The following is a 22391-nucleotide window of genomic DNA, read 5'->3' on the forward strand; positions in this document are numbered from 1 at the left end:
ATTTAATTTAAATTATCTTTGAAATAAACTATAATACAAATATAAATTATGGATGTTAATTCTAAGCAGACGCGTCTCTGATTTAGGTGGTTTTCGATGCACATTCGTGTACATAAAAGTAATTTGTGAATGCTGTCTGGCCTCTGTGACACGAAGTTTAGAACTGATTAAACATGTATTTAAAGTCTATTTTGATTTTTGATTTAACAGTTATTATGATATCAATATAATCATTATCCTAGCACAGCACGCCGGAATACCTGGAAACTTTATCTCACGCTACCCTAACATGTACTAATTATATGACTTGATCTCTCAATATTTTCTGTCACCTCTATCTAAATCTTTCTGCCATTTCTTTTTGTTTCCCTGTACATTATATAGCCAGAACCATAAAATCGTCCTTCAATATAGTAATTTATAATTTAGAAAACAATATTAAAACGACTTACGCCCATGGTGACTGCGCGATATCAGTACCTCTAATTAAAGTTTTTATTTGGTTATGGAGATCTACTATAGGCCGCTATCTAGGTGCCAATGATTGCGTGACAAATCATGTTCAAGGTGTGACGGATTTGTCCCTCTAATGTAAGGACACTTACATACATATGTGTTATATAACAACACTATCTATAAACTAGTCTGACACGTCTCAGATAGGATTGACCTTCGCAACTTTGGCCAGTCCGCGTCCAAGAGTTCACGATGAAGGTGTGGATCTGTCTCTATCTTATATCCCTTCCCGCTGTCGTTATTTCCGATGGTAGGTCTAGTTGATTAAACTGTCAATTAATTATATTCATTTATAAATCGAGCCAACATTGTCAAAAACTGTCCGTGATGTATTTTGATTAAATATGCTAGAAATGTACAGTTGATCAAATATCAAATAGAACGCTGTTTTGATTAAATTTCGAAAAGTTCAAAAGCAAAGATAAAGGAATCAAAATAATAAATTCAGTTTTTTATTCATTTAACAACTTTTAAATAACCGATCTTGTGCCAGATGGAAGAGTGCAAGAGGTATTAATGATGATGAAACTCGAGTACTCGGAGAAAGCCCGGATGGTCGGGAGTGGACATATTCTTTATGTTTAAGGCGGAACATTCGACCCCAATGGTATGGCGTTTGGCTCAAATAGTGGCAGTAGCAGTGGTGGAGCCACAAGCGGGGGTTCCGGCGGTGGGACCAGCTTTGACCCGAACAAGATAAATGCCAACTTCGGAAGCAGCGGAGGCGGATTCGGAAGCAGGTTTGTGATCTTAGTTGTCCCAACATATGAGATGTCAACGAGTTCCGTCGCATATGTTGTCGAGTTTTATAAAATATCATCTATTGAATGGAAAGATTATTTTGTGTTCACTAATAGCTCTAGTGGAAGTAGTTCCGGTGGATTTGGCGGAAGTGGATTCGGCAGCAGTTCGGGTGGTGGAAGCGGGGGCGGAGCGAGTTTCGATCCAAACGCCAACTTTGGAAACAGCGGGGCCTTTGGTAGCAGGTTTGTATTCAAATATCATATTACAAATGGTCATTTGAATATATAACTTGCTTTAAAAAGCTATGAAAATGAAATTAATAGATCGACTATTGAACATAAAAAAATGGGACATTATTTTGGAATAAAACTTAAAATGTTGATTGTAACAGTGGTTCTGGTAGCAGTAGTGGTGGGTTTGGCGGAAGTGGATTCGGAAGCAGGTACGTTAATAGTTTGTCTTCTCCAATATCACATAAAACACACACGTTATTATGTTATATATCGTGTTAATACGGAAATCGATCGTGTTATCAAAGGCCGTGCACACGACAGCCACCTTGGATGAACAACACGATAGAAAGAATACATGCCAATGAATGATGGAGAAACGACAGCTATGGTCATTAACAGCAAATCGACTGTAGTTGTTAAGGTCGAGATTTTTCACAAGCGTGTTACGTTAAGCCATCTTTAAACATATTAAACATTCGTTTTAATTGGCAGTTAATTTAGACCTACTGTGTAGTTCATACAGAAACGTCTACTACTCTACTGTCGGTCTATTTACTATAGTAGTAGCGGAGACAGTAGTGCCGGAAGCAGTGGTGGATTTGGCGGAAGTGGATTTGGAAGCAGGTGATATATATTTAAGTTATCTATATTATTTAAATATCTTAATGTGTCTGTAAATATTGCATTCTTGAGATATTGTGAAAGTGCAGCTGATCACTTGAGCACAGGCACACGGCATAATGATAGAGACAGTCTTATTGGGTATGGAGGAGGGCAGTCATATATATATATATATATCATTATGGCCCCTCCCCCATATACCTAATAAGCCATTCCTAATCATCTTAACGTGTGTCTGTTCCTGGAGTATCAAGGGTACAGACCATCTGGCTTTGTGCCATACAAATGTAGGTACGCATTTCACAAATCGTTTACAATAACATTAAATGCATTCATATCAACAGTAGTGGCAGCTCTGGTGGATTTGGCGGAAGTGGTTTCGGAAGCAGTTCCGGTGGAAGCAGTGGCAGTAGCGGTGGGTTTGGTGGAAGTGGATTCGGCAGCAGTTCTGGTGGAAGCAGTGGCAGTAGCGGTGGATTTGGTGGAAGTGGGTTCGGCAGCAGTTCTGGTGGAAGCAGTGGCAGTAGCGGTGGTTTTGGTGGAAGTGGATTTGGGAGCAGTTCCGGTGGAAGCAGTGGCAGTAGCGGTGGTTTTGGTGGAAGTGGATTTGGTAGCAGTTCTGGTGGAAGCAGTGGCAGTAGCGGTGGTTTTGGTGGAAGTGGATTTGGTAGCAGGTGCGTATATTTGTCTATTATATAATAATCTTTATTATGTATTTGACTGTAACTGGTTTTACATCATACATGTATATAATGTGAGAGATTATATCAGTTGAGCAAATCTGTAAGCGACATTAGAGAAAGTGACAACTGCTACGTTTACATGTATTATATAGCTTATATACTTTACGTTGGTTTTCATTTTTTTCAATGATGATCATGATTTGTCGTGAGATGAAATAAGACCCACAACTATTTCCTTTATTGGTAAATTTTATTATTTGTATCTTGATATTGATGCTATTTCTGAGCATCGTTAACAACTCGTTTTAAATGATATTCATATATTATGTATGTTCCATGCATTTCCTTTTTTACACATCCTTGTAATTCTACTTTTGCAATAACATTATTATAGTAATTTACTGTATCGATGTCATGTACTTTGCCTGTTGTCATTAGCAGCGGAAGTAGCAGTGGCAGTAGCGGTGGATTTGGTGGAAGTGGATTCGGCAGCAGTTCCGGTGGAAGCAGTGGCAACAGTGGCGGTTTTGGCGGAAGTGGATTCGGAAGCAGTTCCGGTGGAGACAGTGGAAGCAGTGGCGGTTTTGGCGGAAGTGGATTTGGAAGCAGTTCCGGTGGCGACAGTGGAAGTAGCGGTGGCTTTGGAGGCAGTGGATTCGGAAGCAGGTAGGGTCTAGAAAAATGTTTAAAACTACAGAAAATGTGAATGATTAATTTTAATGTATGTGTATGTTTATAGTATATTACATTCGCTTACAGTGGCAGTAGCGGTATACAGATTTGGCGGAAGTGAATTCGGAAGCAGGTTTGATAGTGCATGCACGCTCTCATTATCAAAATAATGAAATCGTGTCAAATAACTATGTCTAATCAGTCAATTCTAACACACGATCCCATTGTTGTAGTAGTTCCGGAGGCGATAGTAGCAGCAGCGGTGGATTCGGTGGAAGTGGGTTTGGTAGTAGTTCCGGTGGCGCAAGCGCAGGAGGAAGCTTTGATCCTAATGCCATCAATGCCAACTTTGGAGGACGACGATAGTCGGACATTTGTTTCTTGTTATTGTATACAAAATATAAATAAATTATTGAATTTGTTATACATTAATGTAAAAACGAAATTGTTGTTTTGTATTTTTAGTTGACATTTTTGTTTTTAGAAAATGATTTCAACGTTAATATGCTTTCACTTCTCTTGTTTTTGACAGAAGAACTACATACCCCGTGTAAAATACCACCACAAAGTTTTTATCAGACTTTAATAGATAATCTCCCTTCTTACAGAATATCTCGTATGGAGACCACAGCACTTTGGTTTCGAAAATAGTATAATTTCGTCGTCAGTTACAAACCCGAGTTGAGCACAATTCGTGAAGTACATCAACTACTGACTACAAGAGTCTACAAGTGGTATCTGTTGGGGATTACGCTCCCAAATTATCCAACATCTGTAGTTAATATAATAAACATCATATGCGACGAGTTATCAATGTTAAATCTATAGCTAAGCTATTATACATTGATCCATTTGTTAAGGCATTTACAGTCGATGATTAATGAAAACATTATTTTCCTCGCTATCTCACGGCGAAACGTTCTCTTGTTTGGCATGTAGTTTAAAAATCAGCCACATGTTTCGTCAACTAGGTAATGTTAAACATTTTAGAACTGATAATGATTTTTGGAAGAATTCTTAAGTCTTCCGATTTGGTATAATCCAAATTTCTGTATTGGCAACAATTCTTTTTTAACAGAAGCTGGTTTAACAAAGGTGTTAGAAATGTTTGCGATTTATTAGATCAAGAGAATAAGTCTCTATCTTTCATAAACTTTAAACAGAAATTTGATATGGAATTAGAAAACGTCTTGCTTTATCAGAGTATATGTCAGTCCATCAAACAAAGATGTAAGGATCTGGATCTATTCTTTATGGCAGAAAATACAATAGAAAGACCACTGGTACCAAGTCATATTTACATTTTATTAAAGAATAATAAAGGATGTAAGGACATTTATATACGTTTGATTGAAAAAGACAAATGTTTAATAACAGCTGAACAAAAATGGAAACAGCATGATGCCTTTAAAAATATGGACTGGAAAAAATATACAATATCCCCTTTCAAACTACCAAAGATACAACCATACAATGATTTCAATACCGGCTACAACACCACATTATTCCTTTAAATAATTATTTATAAACTATTAAAGTCTCGGACAATAATATCTGTAATATCTGTAATACAGAAATTGAAACCATAGAACATCTTTTTTGGGAATGTCCGCAATCCTTTCAACTTTGGCAAAATTTAAAAACTGGAATATTTGATAAAACTTGTAAAGTAACTGATTTTAGATTGGAAAACGTACTTTTTGGAGATACCAGCTGCTTTTCATTACCTGTAAATTTCCTTATACTATATGTGACATTTTACATATACTCTGTGTCAAGAAAAAAACAAAGGCTTAGTCTTGAAGGTTTGAATGAGATTTTGGCATTCAAATATGAAATTGAAAAAACGTTGTCAAAAAAATGTATGTATTGAAAGATTTGATAGAATATGGATCGAATGGAAAGATATGTTGGAAAATTAGGTTTTGCTTTTGTTTTTGTTTTGCTTCGGTTGTAGTGTACAAATGAATAAGCACTGGTAGATGAAATTGTAATTACCGACCTGTATTTTATAATCTAAACAACAATGATCCTCACTGTATGTTAAAATGAATGAGAAACTTTATTTATTCCCTACCTTACCTACATAAGTGGTAATACTTATCCTATTGACAACATATATAACTTTAATTCTTATATTGTAGACTACGATCTCTGATAATATAATTGATCAAATTTACATATCCATTTGAAAAAATACATAATTTTGTGATTTATATAAGCATATTCTCTCGTTCATTGAACATATATGCCAACTGGTGTTCATTAGTAGAAAACATAAGAAGGAAAGCTGATGTGAAATGTCAAAAATACTAAATATTTTCATTATTTTTCTTGGTTATTTGCCAATATTCATTGATTAAAACAGGTCACGTGATCACATATAAAAACAACAGCGACCGCTAAAATTACGCTGACCAGGACACAACGTCAAATAACGGAGACAGCAGACGGAGTTGTCAAAGCTGGGTTTCCAAATGTATCAAAGAGGATGTTGACAACATTTTAGACAATACGGACTCTACAAAGACAAGGCGGGCGTTAATGCTATTCTGGCAGTATTACATTCATCAAATCAAATGTAAATAGACCTCGGCAATAACTACACGTACAAGTTATCTAATCAATAAATAAGCGTGATTAAGGATTATATCAATAACTGATTTTAACCTATTAAGTCATCGATTAAATTATTTTCCCGGTTCATATATAGTAAGATACAGCAATAAAATTTAAAAAGTAGGCATTTGAATTTTGCATCACACAGCCCATCCCACCATCCGACTTCCCACAAAATCAAAAAAAAAAAAAAAATAATAATAATAATGAGCAATGATAGGATTTTAATTTCCGTCGATGCATTGCTATATCGACCAAAGAAAAAACTTTACATTTTTTCATAAATTGATATAACAATGTATATACATTTGTATATATACACACTGTATGTAGTAATACTGTATATAATTAAAGTAAGTAGAAAGAATATGTACTGTGGTGACATCGACTTTTGAGGTGTATATAGCCGCATTTCTCAATGAACAAAAACAATCCATAACCAATCAATGTTATAAACAAGCTATTGATTGACTATATACACGTATCATGCATGTGACTAGTCCGAATGATGCTGTAATGCCGGATCGGCTCAATTTCGCGTTTCGACACAGCATTTTAAAGGTTTTTGACCAAAATTCTAAAATTTCAAAACTGTTTTGAATTTTTAGGTTTTTGACTTAAAACCTGAAATATCAAATATCCAAAATCGTTTCGCGATTTTGAGCTTTTGGATGTTTGGATTTTAGACCTTTGCCGTTCAAAGTTCCAAAATATCAAAACTCGTTCATCTATTCAAAGCACCCGAATGACCACGATTGCAATCAGCGAAAGTAAATCACGTGACTCATTTTCACACAAGATGTCGGCTTTAGACCCGTACGTAAATATTGTTCGATTAATGGTAGAGGAATGGAAATACAGCTGCTCTGATGTGTCCAACACACTCTTTGTAGACAAAATACTTTTGAGTCATCGTATGATGATGGTGTCGCCCTACTTTCGGTTTCGCGGTTCTGGCGATCGTGGTCATTCGGGTACTTTGAAGAGATAATCCAAAAATTTGATATTTTAGGTATTTAGTCAAAAACTTAAAAATCTAAAAACTCAAAACAGTTTTGAAATTTTAGAATTTTGGTTAAAAACTTTAAAATCTGAAAACTCAAAACAATTTTGAAAGTTAAAAATTTAGAATTTTGATCAAAAATCTAAAAAACTAAAAACTCATTTTTGTTTTGAATGTGATATTTTAGGTATTTGGTCAAAAATCTAAAAATCTTAAATTCTAAAGATTCCATTTTAGAATTTAGAATTGTTTAGTGTTACACGGACCATTACAAAATATAGTTTACATAAGAATATCCTCTATATATTTCACATATAAACATTATAATATAATATGATAATTATTATTATATGGAAACAATGATTTATCCATTGAAGATAATTTTAGGATAAGCCAAATCACTCAGAAATACATTCTTGACTCAAGAAGATTTTAATTCCCCGTTTTCTCTTTTCTTAATCAGTATTGTGAAATAATATACATATATTGACAGTTAAAAAATGTGTTTATAAAGTCTCTTCCGATTCCGATAGCGCAAGAGAAACGAATATTTTTTTCCCCAGATGGAAATCGATCGAACGGAGAAAGCTTACCATGGAACAGGATATAACGAACATTAGAAATAGCAGTGTGTTTTTCTTCAGCGAACAGTTTAATCTTCTGCTATCGGAATCGGAATTGTTTGTTTGTTTAGTAAATAATTAAACTAAATTTATCAATAGAATATTTGAATAAATTCGAATCATAATACCCCCCAATTTAAGCCATGTTATCAAATTGCCGAGAAAATATCTTTAGATTAACAGAAAATATGATAAGTCACAACTTTGGAATTGTATGCCATGAACAAAATAAAAAATGAAAATTTACAAAAGTGGGGCTCGTCCGGGATTCGAACCCGGGACCTCTCGCACCCTAAGCGAGAATCATACCCCTAGACCAACGAGCCATGCAGCAGAAATCTAAAAATATTTTATATAGTCTCCATCACAAATAGCTATGAGAAAAACCACGTTTACAAGCTTTGTTTGTCATGTAGTACTTTAAGTCTCTCTACATATGTATCTGACATAAAAAGCATTCCTTTAAATCAAATAATTGTACATAAACTGGTACTACGTATTGCACTGTTATATTAGTGTATGTGTGTGTAAGATGATAACGGCTAAATACACCATTTGTAGTACAATATCATATCCGTCCAAAATTGCTCATATTAAAACACTTTGAACACAATGATGATCCATAAGAACAATTGGTCATGTTTACAAAACCATTAGATCTTGTTTACAATATTATATATATATATATAGGTCAGAACCGCTAGCCATGTATTTTGAAATGTGTCATTTATGTTACCCCGGAAGTACGAGGTGCGTGAATCATTTTTGTTTCAACGGAAGTGCGACAGATTAAGGTAGCTGGAGTGGCTAATGGAGACAAGCCACAGGGGCTCGGTTTCGGGATATTGAGTAACATTGTCATATGACATCAGTTAACATCCACAGCATTATAAATTAAGTATTCATATACATTATGAAACATATAAGGTTTCAGAATGTATCGATAACCCCAATTTTTTAATAAATTTTCAGAATGTACATGAATACTTAATCTATAGTGTTGTGGTTGTTAACTGATGTCATATGTTACTCAAACTACCGAGCCTCTGTGAGACTAGCGTCTAGCATTTGGTGCTAGAACATTCCGGGCTCGATTACCCTACAAGTTCGATGTGTTTTCTCTTATTTTTGGTCATTCACACTCATTTCTTTCATCATTTGACAGGTCATGATAAGAAAAAAAAAACAATAAAATTTAGTAGACTTAAGTCTGAAGTAAATATAAAGTTTTAGTCCGTGATGGCCACACAAGATATATGTGTATAACAGTTATTTCACGAACTTGTGGTTAATATTTGATAATAGTTTTCGTGACCGCGCATTTTCACTGAGGGACCTCTTACATTGTATTTTTAAGTTACCTGCAACCCAAACCCCGTATACATTTAGCAAAATTGTAAGCAATTCGTTTATAGATATTATCTGTTAATTTCAAAATATAAAATTTACTATTTGTCTTACTCTCGCCAGAGACTTATATCACAAGTCTCTGCTCTCGATTAGTAAATCACTTTTCCAAATAATGTAGTGTAGGAGTTGCGCCCCTTACACTACGTGCGCTCCTGTCGGAATGATTCAGATGGCGAGATGAAGCAGATGCCACATTTGTCACCTACGGAGAATTAAGTTGTTGTAGCCCATTTGAATGATGTATTTAAACAGATTAAACCGGGCAAGTTTAAATTTTAAAAATGTGAATTTTTAAGTCAATAACTGCCTTCATTTGATACTGAGTTTTCTCAATGCGTTTCACGTACGTTAATTAACTGTGATACTGATTGAGAGACCAATCTATATTTAATTTAAGATTTTGCAGGTGCAAAAGAGTTAAGTCAGATTGTGTGAGTGTGCCTGTGACGTGACTCACAAAACCTAGAACGGGAAAGAATATTCCGTCATCACTTAATTTTTTTTTATATATGTTGCTGCCGTTTCCTCTATAAAAAAAGTACGATTGTTGATGTTTTTATTATTCAATGAAGGGAGTTCTCGATTAATCCTGATTGTAGTTTGAATTTTCTGCTTTATATTTTCATGAATTTACTGAAGTATCACATAATATATGCATTTTTATAATCGCATGTTGTAAATATTCTAAAACATAAATGTTTATAATGTAATGTATGTCTCATACAATCATACTTTTGCTTATTTAGCAGTGGTTATTTACAATCTAAGCTGAGTCTGACAAATACTGCAAACGCGGCACAGATCTCACAACCAAATGCTTGACGCGCAAGGTATGGAGTTTGGACCCGGACAGAGCACAAATGAAATATTGTCTTTTTAATATTATTTTGATTTATGTAAATTCGATTTAAAATTTAAACATAGTTTATATAATGCAGTATCTTGTTGCGATGGTTTGAAATATGATCCACTTGTGACTGTCGTAACTAATTCCATATGACGTTTATTTGACAAGGCGTCATTACTAAGCAAAACTGATATGGCTCGGCTGTTGACATTCGATCAATATACAACCATACACGTAACATAAACCCCTACATACCTTGTAGGTGAACTCACTTCTCCAACTGTCGCTGTCCATATCTTGTCGTCAACGGCTTGTTGGTCTAGTGGTATGATTCTCGCTTCGGGTGCGAGAGGTCCCGGGTTCGACTCCCGGACAAGCCCAATTTTTGTTTTTCGTCCTTTAATTTGCAAACCGATCAAGAGTACTTTTATCCAGGTATGAACAGATCGTAAGAGCTCTCTGAGACTCAACAATTATCAAACGTTGGTATGTGTATGGTACTATAGTTAACGTGGGTCAAGTGTATACCAACTCTGGTCACACGAGGTAATGTATTGTACTATAGCTAAAGTAGGTCAAGTGTACACAAACTCTGGTCACACGGGGTAATGTATGGTACTATAGCTAAAGTAGGTCAAGTGTATACCAACTCTGGTCACACGAGGTGATGTATGGTACAATAGCTTAAGTAGGTCAGTGTATACCAACTCTGGTCACACGAGGTAATGTATGGTACTATAGCTAAAGTAGATCAGTGTATACCAACTCTGGTCACACGAGGTAATGTATGGTACTATGGCTGAAGTAGGTCAGTGTATACCAACTCTGGTCACACGAGGTAATGTATGGTACTATAGCTAAAGTAGGTCAAGTGTATACCAACCCTGGTCACACGGGGTAATGTATGGTACTATAGCTAAAGTAGGTCAGTGTATACCAACCCTGGTCACACGGGGTAATGTATGGTACAATAGCTAAAGTAGGTCAGGTGTATACCAGCTCTGGTCACACGAGGTAATGTATGGTACTATAGCTAAAGTAGGTCAGGTGTATACCAGCTCTGGTCACACGAGGTAATGTATGGTACTATAGCTAAAGTAGGTCAGTGTATACCAACCCTGGTCACACGGGGTAATGTATGGTACTATAGCTAAAGTAGGTCAAGTGTTCACAAACTCTGGTCACACGGGGTAATGTATGGTACTATAGCTAAAGTAGGTCAGTGTATACCAACTCTGGTCACACGAGGTACTGTATGGTACTATAGCTAAAGTAGGTCAGTGTATACCAACCCTGGTCACACGGGGTAATGTATGGTACTATAGCTAAAGTAGGTCAGTGTATACCAACTCTGGTCACACGAGGTAATGTATGGTACTATAGCTAAAGTAGGTCAAGTGTACACAAACTCTGGTCACACGGGGTAATGTATGGTACTATAGCTAAAGTAGGCCGAGTGTATACCAACTCTGGTCACACGAGGTACTGTATGGGTTGCTAGTTATTTTATCAAACTGTAATGAACTCTTTCCAGAAACATGTACTGATATTTCGAATTTAATTTTTTATTGCTCGTCAGACTTATTTCAAAAATCATACCGGACATATATTTAGTAAGGTTACACTTATGTGTGTAAAATTTCTATATAATTTTATACATGTGTCACGCATATGTGTTAAAAAGGGCTTCAGTGGTAGTATTTGCTTGTAATGGCTTAACCTTTTCAAAACGAGATGAGGTTGTATAAGAAAAATTTCAGACATTTTGAAGATCATTGTAATTACATTTAGAATGTGTCTAATTGTAAAGTTATAGTAAAGTGTATTGAAGACGTTAAAAATCTGCAGCACTGCCATTCCTCCATATCAAAGAATCAAAGGAAGCCCCTATCACTAGAGTATACATTTGTACTGCTGCCAAGATCTCCAGGGTTCTACACTCGCAATATCGCAAGCAACTGAAGTCTATGATAGCAACATCGGTGCACGCAAATAAATTAACCATTGGACATTTTGGAAGTCATATTATCAGAAATTAAGAATTAATATCGCCATTACTCTTGTGTTATCTCTATCATTGCGCCACCTGGTGTTAATCTATTGCATAACGCAGCGGGATTACATCTCCTAGTCATGTGACACGCTGTAAATAACGTCTGACTCCCGTGAAGTATGAGATGTCTATGAATAAGTCGTACATATTTTTCCAAAACAAAGAGTCAAATTAAAGATAATAGTTATTTATCAATTTCAAATAGAGAATTTAAAAAGACGAAGATAAATAAGGTAGGATTAGCTCGATAAGTAGACCTTTTAGAGTTGCTTATTTAAAGTTAAATATTCTTCAATTTATCAAAGCATTTATTTGATAATTTTTGTAATTTTTACGAGCGTACGGTTGCAAGTTATCTGATTTGGATATTTAGCACAAGATAAAATAATTCATCACCTGTTTATCGTGTCAGAGGTCAGTTTACCCCACCAAAAGGACAGATAATTCGGGTCGAAATAGCTTAATGCTTAGAGAAATCGACAGTGAAAAGACAAAATGACGTCAGTTCTAATGTTCGCATTTTTTACATACAATTTTACAAAAACCACCGTTTGTAATTGAACCGGTACGGTGTAGATTTTCCTCAATGTTAAGGTGTCAGACCACTAATTAAACTTTAATTTATCCTATGTAGTCGGTGACGCAGTGGAAACGCACGCTCCTTTCACCTAGACGACCTGGGTTTGATTCTGATATCGAACATGGAAGGTATGGGACTCTCTTGCCTGAAGTCGGTTTTCTTCAGGTACTCAGGTTTTCTCTCAAAGAAAACCCCCTCGCCCGTTATCATCCGGGCTACGGGCTAACAAGAAGGATTTATATAAGATGAACTACAGGGGTGTTTCGTAACTGTTATAAAACAAAGTGTATACCAATTAAACTGGAATTATCCTATATGTCATAATTACACTATCTATCACCTCTAAACGTCTTATTGTAATGGTAAAATATCTTCTCGCTTATTCGGATTATCGAACTAATTCTGATAATTGATGCTGTAATGGGGAAATAGGGGGGAGACTTGCTAGCGTTATCCGGACAAACAAAATCTATTGAGTGTAGGATGGGTATAGTGAGAGTATCAGGGACGGAGACCTCAGATTGAAAGGGTAAAGAGAGGGGAGGGGATCTTAGAGTGAGGATAAAGAGAGGGGTGGGTTAGTGAGAGGAGTGGGGGTCTTAGGGTGAGGATAAAGAGAGGGGTGGGGATGGTGAGAGGAGTGGGCGTCTTAGAGTGAGGATAAAGAGAGGGGTGGGGATGGTGAGAGGAGTGGGCGTCTTAGAGTGAGGATAAAGAGAGGGGTGGGGATGGTGAGAGGAGTGGGCATCTTAGAGTGAGGATAAAGAGAGGGGCGGGGTTGTTGAGAGGAGTGGGCGTCTTAGAGTGAGAGAGGGTTGGGGTTGGTGAGAGGAGTGGGCGTCTTAGAGTGAGGATAAAGAGAGGGGCGGGGTTGGTGAGAGGAGTGGGGGTCTTAGAGTGAGGATAAAGAGATGGGTGGGGTTGGTGAGAGGAGTGGGGGTATTAGAGTGAGAGAGGGGAGGTGGGATAGTGAGAGGGGTAGGGTTGGTGAGAGGAGTGGTGGTCTTAGAGTGAGAGAGGGGAGGTGGGATAGTGAGAGGGATGGAGATCTAAGATTGGAGACAAAGAGAGGGGAGGGGTTGGTGAGAGGGGTGGTGGTCTTAGAGTGAGAGAGGGGAGGTGGGATAGTGAGAAGGATGGAGATCTAAGATTGGAGACAAAGAGAGGGGAGGGGTTGGTGAGAGAGATGGACATCTTAGAGTGAGAGAGGGGAGGGGTTGGTGAGAGGAGTTGGGGTATTAGAGTGAGAGAGGGGAGGGGATGGTGAGGGTGTGAAGATCTCACAGTAAGGATGATTAGAGGGGCCGAGGGTATAAAGTGGATGACTCCAACTGGCCGCCATTACTTACGTTCAGTGATAAACATAGTTAATAATTATAAGAAAACATCATAAATCCTATATTTAGGAATGAACAATCTGTTGGTACCCACATAACCTTCTCCAGATCACGAGTGAAATAATGATGTATGGGATTCATCGTGGGGAACAAAATTGTGATACTAATGAAAAATATAAATGCCATAACTTCACGGTGTCAAGGTCACGGGTCAGGGAACCAGCGTGCCACCTGTTAGCGGAAATTTTGGCTCAATATTAATTATGTTTTAAATAGAGAGATTAGAAAATAGTGTGAAATGTATACTAGAAAACTACATTACAAACTTAAGCCCAATTATTGTTAAGTTTATGGTTCTTCTTTCCAAATACACGGTATTCCATAAATGTCAAATATAAAATATGTCTTAAAAATCATTTTTTTGATAAATGTTTTTCAAATTTGAAAGCAAACGAGATACGTTTGTCGTTATCAGAGTAGCATCAAGGTGTAACCAGCTCCGATATAGACATCTAGACACATGTAATGAGTTCTCCTACAACTCAAACACGTCAAAACGAACGCCAGATATGCCCCCGACAGAATTTCTTATTTTTCATTTTGTAAAATGTTTATTCGTGTTACAAAAATATGACGAGTTGAAAACGAGGTTAACTTTAGGGTGAAACGTTTGGAAGGGGCCCGAGCATTTCGTTAGATGTGTTCCTATGTGTATTTGGTATAGCCTAGAACTCTAAAATGTATATTGTTTTATTATTCTGTTTAATTGTTATTACATGTAAATACGAGATGTGTTATCAGGTATGGAGTTTATATCACAATTGGTGATGAACTATATATTACAGTACTAGGGATATCTAAAATAGGCGATGAAATCCCTGAATTAGAAATGTTGATGACATGTCCTGAATTAGAAATGTTGATGACATGTCCTGAATTAGAAATGTTGATGAAATCCCTGAATTAGAAATGTTGATGACATGTCCTGAATTAGAAATGTTGATGACATGTCCTGGATTAGAAATGTTGATGAAATCCCTGAATTAGAAATGTTGATGAAATCCCTGAATTAGAAATGTTGATGACATGTCCTGAATTAGAAATGTTGATGACATGTCCTGGATTAGAAATGTTGATGAAATCCCTGAATTAGAAATGTTGATGAAATGCCCTGAATTAGAAATGTTGATGACATGTCCTGAATTAGAAATGTTGATGACATGTCCTGAATTAGAAATGTTGATGAAATCCCTGAATTAGAAATGTTGATGAAATGCCCTGAATTAGAAATGTTGATGACATGTCCTGAATTAGAAATGTTGATGACATGTCCTGGATTAGAAATGTTGATGAAATCCCTGAATTAGAAATGTTGATGAAATGCCCTGAATTAGAAATGTTGATGACATGTCCTGAATTAGAAATGTTGATGACATGTCCTGGATTAGAAATGTTGATGAAATCCCTGAATTAGAAATGTTGATGAAATGCCCTGAATTAGAAATGTTGATGACATGTCCTGGATTAGAAATGTTGATGATATTTTGTGGATAACAAATGATGTTGTTGTACAGTCAGCCGGAATTGGTTAATGATAAAACTGAGGAAATATTAAATAAAAGAATATGGGTAGATAACCGTCATATAGAATAACATTCCTATATACTTATATCAATATACGCATTCTTTGGATGTTGCCGATCTTATTTTGCGGGTACCATATAGGTAACTCTGACTGGGATTATGATCGTGACATCCAGATAAGGAATAGTTACCGTGCCTACATAACAAACCATGTAGATAAACAGTCCTGTACATATTTCCTCTGTGATATATATTTTCTGTGTATGTACATTCGTCATATCTCGTCAAATGAAATACTTTCAAAGGGTCAGAAGTGGCCATGTATCTTGATAGTACGCCTCACTTGTGTTGTATATGTGGGCGTGTATGGCGGATTATATTATCTGGACTGGGGTTGGAGAGATAAATCTCTCCTATAGCGATATGTGCATTAGGCAATGTCACCTCCTTATTTATTGTTACACGTAGACACAAAATAATGCATTTTTACATGTTTTTTCATGAAGCATATAAATGTATTGCGATAAGGAGTTTGAAACCCTTATCTTTATACGAAGTGCATTTTCAAAATCTGTCATTTCTATGACATGTTCAACACAAGTATTAAAGTGTAGAAGGCGGTAGTAAACAAGCTAATTCTTCAAAGCGAATTTGAAAACAAAGATTTAGTATAATTGTCCCGAGTACAGATGCCCCCTTCCTTGGTACAAAGATTTAGTATAATTGTCCCGAGTACAGATGCCCCTCCCTTGTTACAAAGATTTAGTATAATTGTCCCGGTAGGGCGTAAGAATTGTACCTGCTGCACCAATTGCATGATCGTAAGAAGCGACTAAATTTGGGATCTGATCTTTTCTCTTCTTAACAACTTTCTTCTTCCTAATGTCTCCCTTGACAATGCCTCACTTTTGGCCTTTTGTTGAGCGTTCGCTGCTGTGAGGAAGGCTTTGGGTTCTGTCCCCTAGCCGAGACATACCAGAGTCTTTAAAAATGGTAGTTGCTGCTCCTGCTTAGCGCTCAGCATACAAGGAGTTGGACGACTGGTTTGCCTGTTGTCAGTATAATGTGACCGGGTGGGGTGTCCTGCTGGGCGTCTTCGGCAGTATGCTTCAGTAAGGTGGCACTATAAATCGGCAAAAGTTCCGGCCTATCACAAGGAGACATAACACGAACATACCGCAGCCGCCCAAAACACACATACGCACTCACCACACACAATCATGTCGCACGAGCGGGAGGCCGTCCTTAAATGACCTTAGCTGTTAATAGGACGTTAAACAAAATAAACCAAACCAAACCAAACCCGAGTACAGATGCCCCCTCCTTGTTACAAAGATTTAGTATAATTGTCCCGAGTATAGATGCCCTCCTCCTTGTTACAAAGATTTAGTATAATTGTCCCGAGTATACATTTTCATGATTTTAAAGCCTAAATGATCAAATTTATACGCTATACTACTTTCGATTTCAAACCCATTGTTGTCTTTCTTTTCGCGAAAGTCCTAGTTTGCAATCTGGGGATTAACGTGTCATCTCTCTTACCGGCTTATAATGAATCACGGATTGAACCATCCTGGATGTAGCTTGGTTTGGTTGTTTAACGATCAACAGTCATGGTCATTAAAGGGCGACCTCTCCTGTTTTCGAAAAGCATGCGTATATTGAGTGTTACGGTGGCTGATTTATGCCATTTCGTCTTTTCGAATTTCGCCCCGAAAGGACGAAAATTAACAAACCTTTATTTTCGTCTTTTCGGGCAGAAAGACGAAAAAAAGAACAACAAAAAACCTTAAATTTCGTCTTTTCGCCCCGATAACGAAAATACGAAAATGAGTGTTTGTTAATTTATGTCAACGCGAAATATGCAGGCAGTGATAATAGATATCAAGGCGAAATATAGAATTTGTTAATACACGTTCTCTGTCGTGGCCAGGTGGTTAAAGAAGAAAACCTACTCAAAATGCAGGACAAAATTACAAATATTCCCATTTCATTAATGCACGAAAAAATGAACTAATTGCATGGCAAGCATTATTGAAACAACAAATTCATTAGCAAAATAGTACTTGTATTCAAGGTCTTTGGAAGCATTTAGATTTTTTTTTTTTTTTTTTTTATTCATTGACGGTTTACCGAGTTATTTTTGTGTGTGTTAGCTTTTTGTTTTGTTTCGAGACATGGTAAGTTAACGTTAAATTAACCGATAAATACTTTAAAAAAATGATTGATGTTTCTTTGGGACAAAAGCATCCCAACCCATATTAGTTATTCTTATATCTATTAAAAATCCCTTATTAAAATGAGGCTTACACTTGTAATATTCTAGTTTGCACTAGTAGAAGTTTATTGATGACAGTCTTGAAACATTTTCCTTATCACTTCCGCTGTTTACTCTCAGAATCCCTTTGAACTTCCCAGTTTCCATAAAACGGAGCTAATTTCTGCTTGTAGTTGATTTCAATCTGTCACCGCTTGTCCGGACTTCACAAGATTCATATTTCGTTTCGTTTTATTTCACATCATTCATATAGATATCATAACTTGTTTAATTTGTCATCGCTTTTCAATGGCCGCAATAACCCTATCTCAAATGACCGTCTAATTGTGGACGGTTATCTTCTCTCGTGTTATCAAAGAAAACTCGTCTTGAGTTCAATTCATAGCCTCAAATGTTAACCAATTAAACGGACAGTTGGTTTTCATCATGACGTTTGTTCAAATTTGAATGAATCCGCGGCCATTTGAGATTGATTGACTTTTCAGAGTGGCTTGTAAAACTTGACTGATACGGCATAAACGTTATCTATCCTGCTAGAGGTCCGACGATAACAGTTAAGTTCTAGATAAGACGAACGAGCAACTTATATTAAAACTCGTGTAAGTGAATGACCTACAGATATCGTAACGCAAAGGTCAAGGTCAAATGGTCTCAACGACAACAAAAAGAGAAGGAAAGTTTCCCAAGTTCAACTCTTTGTGTTTGTTAGATAAGAAGAACAAGAAAGAAGAGAAATGAATGAGAAGAAATATGTAAATCAAGACTGGTTATTTAAACAGAACATTTTCTGCAAAACCTCTACGTCGTTAATTCTAATTTAATGTTTCGCTGAATACAACCTAGGAAAAGTGCAAACTTATGTATTCCCTAGTCAAAGTTTGATCACACTTAATGCGGTTATTGGGCCGTTATTATATATATGTAAAATGGAAATGGGGAAAAATAAAGAAAATAAAGACATTTTTATTCATTATGTATACCCTAACAGCTTTCTTAATTAGGATTTACTTTTGACAAACACTTGTCTCTGATAAAGCCAGATATACAGGATAAATACTGAAATCGTACTCGTCTTCTGCTTCATCAAGCAAGGTGGCTAGGAAAAGACAAATACAAATATCGTATATCCTATACAGACATGTACAAATATCGTATATCCTATACAGACATGTACAAATATCATATATCCTATACAGACATGTACAAATATCGTATATCCTATACAGACATGTACAAATATCATATATCCTATACAGACATGTACAAATATCGTATATCCTATACAGACATGTACAAATATCACGTGTCCTTTACTGACATGTACAAATATCGTATATCCTATACAGACATGTACAAATATCGTATATCCTATACAGACATGTACAAATATCGTATATCCTATACAGACATGTACAAATATCGTATATCCTTTACAGACATGTACAAATATCGTATATCCTATACAGACATGTACAAATATCGTATATCCTATACAGACATGTACAAATATCGTATATCATATACAGACATGTACAAATATCGTATATCCTATACAGACATGTACAAATATCGTATATCCTTTACTGACATGTACAAATATCGTATATCCTTTACTGACATGTACAAATATAGTATATCCTATACAGACATGTACAAATATAGTATATCCTATACAGACATGTACAAATATCGTATATCCTATACAGACATGTACAAATATCGTATATCCTATACAGACATGTACAAATATCGTATATCCTATACAGACATGTACAAATATCACGTGTCCTTTACAGACATGTACAAATATCGTATATCCTATACAGACATGTACAAATATCGTATATCCTATACAGACATGTACAAATATCGTATATCCTATACAGACATGTACAAATATCGTATATCCTATACAGACATGTACAAATATCGTATATCCTATACAGACATGTACAAATATCACGTGTCCTTTACAGACATGTACAAATATCGTATATCCTATACAGACATGTACAAATATCGTATATCCTATACAGACATGTACAAATATCGTATATCCTATACAGACATGTACAAATATCGTATATCCTATACAGACATGTACAAATATCGTATATCCTATACAGACATGTACAAATATCGTATATCCTATACAGACATGTACAAATATCGTGTGTCCTTTACAGACATGTACAAATATCGTATATCCTATACAGACATGTACAAATATCGTATATCCTATACAGACATGTACAAATATCGTATATCCTATACAGACATGTACAAATATCGTGTGTCCTATACAGACATGTACAAATATCGTGTGTCCTATACAGACATGTACAAATATCGTGTGTCCTATACAGACATGTACAAATATCGTGTGTCCTATACAGACATGTACAAATATCGTATATCCTATACAGACATGTACAAATATCGTATATCCTATACAGACATGTACAAATATCGTATATCCTATACAGACATATACAAATATCGTTTCTACCACAATACCCTGTGTTATTCAACTCTCAGACCGCCAGTTAATCATTACAGCTGTTGATTAACAATCTGTTTATACCACACGTGGTATAAACTCTGTACGCATTTCGATTGGCTAACACGGTGAACTTTGACCCAAGCTGCAATTGTTATTGACGTCATCAATAATCTAATGACGTCACATCACCGGGTCCCGGACGTCACCGGTACACTTTATTTGCATACGCGAAATTATTCTTGGCCACGTTTCCCTTTGATTCAAGCCGATATTATTGTGGTAGAAACAGGTCACACGACTCGAAATTGTTGGATATGGAATTTATTTCACACTCGTCAGTTATTTTTTAAAAGTTGCAAAAAACACTCGCTAAAGCTCGTGTCTTTTGTAACTTTTAAAAAATAACTTACTCGTGTGAAATAAATTCCATATCCAACAACCACTCGTTGTGTAACCTCTATTTCTACCACAATACCCTGTGTTATTCAACTCTCAGACCATCAGTTAATCATTACAGCTGTTGATTAACAATCTGTTTATACCACACGTGGTATAAACTCTGTACGCATTTCGATTGGCTAACACGGTGAACTTTGACCCAAGCTGCAATTGTTAATGACGTCATCAATAATCTAATGACGTCACATCACCGGGTCCCGGACGTCACCGGTACACTTTATTTGCATACGCGAAAATTCAAGCCGATATTATTGTGGTAGAAACAGATCACACGACTCGAAATTGTTGGATATGGAATTTATTTCACACTCGTAAGTTATTTTTGAAAGCTCGTGTCTTTTGTAACTTTTAAAAAATAACTTACTCGTGTGAAATAAATTCCATATCCAACAACCACTCGTTGTGTAACCTCTATATATCATATACAGACATGTACAAATATCGTGTGTCCTTTACTGACATGTACAAATATCGTTTCTTAGGAAAACAACGCCATTGCAATATCATAGCAAGCGGACTCGGTGTTGTCGCCACAATAAACATTTCTGCTAGTCTGGAATTTCAGGATTTATGTTACGCTTAAATGGTATTAATGCGAAAAGAAACATATGTCAATTATTTATGTAATACTTGAGTATTTAACGTCTTTATGAAATATTTTACAGAGGATATGATGCACTAGATTTCATAAATAAATAAAATGGATCAACAATATAACATAATGCAACAGATGAAACATATAATTTGCTATCACTTTAAATTGTTCACTGGATATTCCCGTGTATGAATCAATAAATTATCGTTCTTAAGGGTCACCTATAAAGCAGAATAATACTGAATTTCAAACACGAACACATATCTAAAACTTTGCACAAGAATAGTCATGTAATATGTCAAAATATTTGTTTGGACATGTAGTATTTTACAATAACCAATAATTTACTGTAGATGTTATCAGTTTCTTATATAGAGTTACTTTGTGGTAAGAAGTAGCATGGAACATTTCTAAGTCACATTAATAACCAAACCTGGAAAAAAGCCAAGCTGATATGTTTACAAGTGTCTATAGCACAGGGTAGGAGCATTTGTTTGAACTGATTTGACTTTATGTAGTGTAAACACTTACATGTATTTTGTTTGTACCTTGAAATGCCAATGACGGCTGTGAATAATATGTATAATGAACACAATTATGGCATAAAATCCGTTTGCATTTCAAGGTCAAAATAAAACAGTGTTTATACATATCATCAAGTCAAATCTTGTCCAACCCATGTTCCTATTTTGTGTTTTATACATTTGTGAGACAGAACGGCTATTTATGCGATATATGCGATACAAATGAGCTAATTATGTCCCCCTTAAACATGCATTTTTCGCATGGTTCATTGAAATTTACAAACACCTTAACCAATTACATGCCAATAGCAAGTTCGATGGTTTTCCATGATTCTTATTAAAAGTTCATCAAGTTCTGTTAAATTGCACAATAGTAGGAATTTATAGGTTTGTACAATATCACTGTTTTGACTGGATTTGCTGTTAAAATGCCCCTTCACAAATCTTATGAATCAATGTAAGTGTATACAAATTTGAGTTTCTCTATTTTCTGTCAATAAGTTGATT

The 22391-nt window shown here is 35.9% G+C and overlaps 1 protein-coding gene and 2 non-coding genes across 10 annotated transcripts; 2 read left to right on the top strand and 1 right to left on the bottom strand.

Moving 5' to 3' along the window:
• The first annotated feature begins 654 nt into the window (after positions 1 to 654).
• Positions 655 to 3914, top strand: LOC117329004 (keratin, type I cytoskeletal 9-like). Of its 8 annotated transcripts, none has more exons than XM_033886671.1 (8): positions 655 to 766; positions 1103 to 1256; positions 1374 to 1502; positions 1652 to 1702; positions 2055 to 2117; positions 2459 to 2788; positions 3236 to 3463; positions 3703 to 3914. In XM_033886671.1, exons 1-8 carry the CDS (start codon positions 709 to 711, stop codon positions 3833 to 3835), a joined length of 1146 nt encoding a protein of 381 aa, XP_033742562.1. In that variant the 5' UTR covers positions 655 to 708; the 3' UTR covers positions 3836 to 3914. The 8 variants fall into 8 exon arrangements, with proteins under 8 accessions (XP_033742562.1, XP_033742564.1, XP_033742565.1 ...); XM_033886673.1 differs by having other exon boundaries at positions 3706 to 3914; XM_033886674.1 differs by having other exon boundaries at positions 3239 to 3463.
• Positions 3915 to 7968: 4054 nt separating this feature from the next.
• On the bottom strand, positions 7969 to 8040 carry Trnap-agg. The gene has a single exon. It is a non-coding gene; the product is annotated as a tRNA-Pro (tRNA).
• Positions 8041 to 10279: 2239 nt separating this feature from the next.
• Trnap-cgg lies at positions 10280 to 10351 on the top strand. The gene has a single exon. It is a non-coding gene; the product is annotated as a tRNA-Pro (tRNA).
• Positions 10352 to 22391: the final 12040 nt, after the last annotated feature.

Source organism: Pecten maximus, chromosome 6 (genome assembly GCF_902652985.1).
Source record: "Pecten maximus chromosome 6, xPecMax1.1, whole genome shotgun sequence".
Lineage (NCBI taxonomy): Eukaryota > Metazoa > Mollusca > Bivalvia > Pectinida > Pectinidae > Pecten > Pecten maximus.